The 1,931-nt window shown below is 30.9% G+C and overlaps 1 protein-coding gene across 1 annotated transcript in view; it reads right to left on the reverse strand.

The window, feature by feature from the left end:
• Nucleotides 330–1,931, reverse strand: part of LOC109846341 — a 4,369-nt gene continuing 2,767 nt past the window's right edge. Inside the window, exons 2-6 of the mRNA XM_020415565.1 lie at nucleotides 1,315–1,480; nucleotides 909–1,182; nucleotides 731–827; nucleotides 505–629; nucleotides 330–415 (exon numbers count right to left, since the gene is read on the reverse strand). Coding sequence (XP_020271154.1) covers nucleotides 330–415; nucleotides 505–629; nucleotides 731–827; nucleotides 909–1,182; nucleotides 1,315–1,480 — 748 coding nt within the window. The remainder of the gene's footprint in view (nucleotides 416–504; nucleotides 630–730; nucleotides 828–908; nucleotides 1,183–1,314; nucleotides 1,481–1,931) is intronic.

Here is a 1,931-nt window from a genome sequence, read left to right on the forward strand (position 1 = left end):
AGTATACTGGTGTGGCAATAACTTGCAATTCAGTTTCAGAGTCCGTATGTCTGTACATATACATATTTTATTAGAAATTATGTGTAAGAATTGGAAAATTATGTGAAAGTAAATCATATTGTGTATGTCGCAAATCTTATAGTACTTGTGCATGTGCCCATCAATAAATTTACTGTTTGCCAAAAAAAATTAGTGGCTAATTTTCGGCATATATGCAACTTAAAAATTACCTATGTGATAGTTCCAACACACGTGAGTCTTCAATGTTTATGTAAACTTTTGAACCAAAAAATTAGTGGCTAATTTTCGGCATATATGCAACTTAAAAATTACCTATGTGATAGTTCCAACACACGTGAGTCTTCAATGTTTATGTAAACTTTTGAACCTGTACTTGCTGATGCTGAGAATTGACCTGAAGAAAATATAGCTTTTATTTTTAAATTATTCCATAAAGCTTAGTTGATTTGTATAAATATTATTGGTTCAACTTATTCATATTACCTCTGAAAGTATTTATGACAACACCAGTGACAATCATGACCATATTGTTCGGGTCTTGATTTTGAAGTTTGCTTTCCAATTCAACAGCTAATTTGTTCCACAATGTAGCTTTGAGTTCAGCATTGCTGTAATCAAGGCAGATGCAATTTAGTATTGTTAAGATAATTTAACAGAATGAAGCTGCGTTATTTATATATATTCCTACAATGTCTTTACTAAATCTTACCTTTCATCTATCAACTTCAGTGATCTTCTAGGACAACTCTTTTGTCCATTTGCAGTTAGTTCTAATGGGTATATTTCCTTTACAATTCCAACGATATCTATTGAAGATATAGAATATATTTAATAATATCAGAAAAAATGTATTATTGAAAAGATGAATCAGTAATTAAAATTACAACCTGTCAAGTAAGTTTTATTTGTGCTGAGTGAAGGCAAGTCACTGAATGCTGTGTAGTGGAATTTGTACTTTGGAATTAAAATTTCATAATCTTGCAAGATACGGATTTGAGTCTGCCTGCAGAAACTTATCATAAACTTGTTCCTTGTAGCTCTGTAGGTACCAAATGAATGAATGACTCGAAACTTTGATAGAACATGAATGCTGCCTTCTTCCAACATAGGATGGAATCTAGACATTTCGTTAACATGAATACTTCCCTGAATTAAAGTGTCCTGCAGAATATAGATATTATTAAAAATTTAAACTTGAATGGTGGAAATATAAGCTATGAATTACTGTTCTTGTGAAAACTTTATCAATCCAGAAATCAATGGAAGTGACTAAAAAGGTTATAAATTTCTTACAGATTCATCCAAGAGGATGATATACAGTCCATAATATTCTTTTGTTTTGATGTTAATATTCTCCCATATGTTTGTTACACGGGCCTTAATAGTAACCTCTTTTGATTTGATGTTAAGATCCTTGATTGCTGTGTACACTCCAACTTCCATCTTAAACTGTGAAGACCTGTAACCAATTAATAAGCATGATAGATCATAATACTTACATATAAAGCATTAAAATGTATGCAATGTCAGATAATAAAACACAAATTACAATGCATAATTAGACCTAAGGTTCCATAAGATCTGTTTATTTGTATTATATGTATATTGCATACCATATCACTATTTAATACCTAATCTACTTAAAACTATTGTTATAATATAATAATGACATGCTAGTTAGATTGTGTTTGATCCCTATAATACCTTAATTCAAGTTGTTGAAAATTTCATGATAAACTACATTCACTGTAACTCCATTATTAGCCACATTATTGTCATTGTCCACAATAATAATTTTAAGACCTTGAGGGGTCGTCACTCTTGACACTGCGACGTAAAATTGTCCATGTGTGAAACATGGTCTTGGAAGGTACAAACCCACATAATTCAATGTTTGTCCCTGACTTTTA

Source organism: Asparagus officinalis, chromosome 6, assembly GCF_001876935.1.
Source record: "Asparagus officinalis chromosome 6, Aspof.V1, whole genome shotgun sequence".
Classification (NCBI taxonomy): domain Eukaryota; kingdom Viridiplantae; phylum Streptophyta; class Magnoliopsida; order Asparagales; family Asparagaceae; genus Asparagus; species Asparagus officinalis.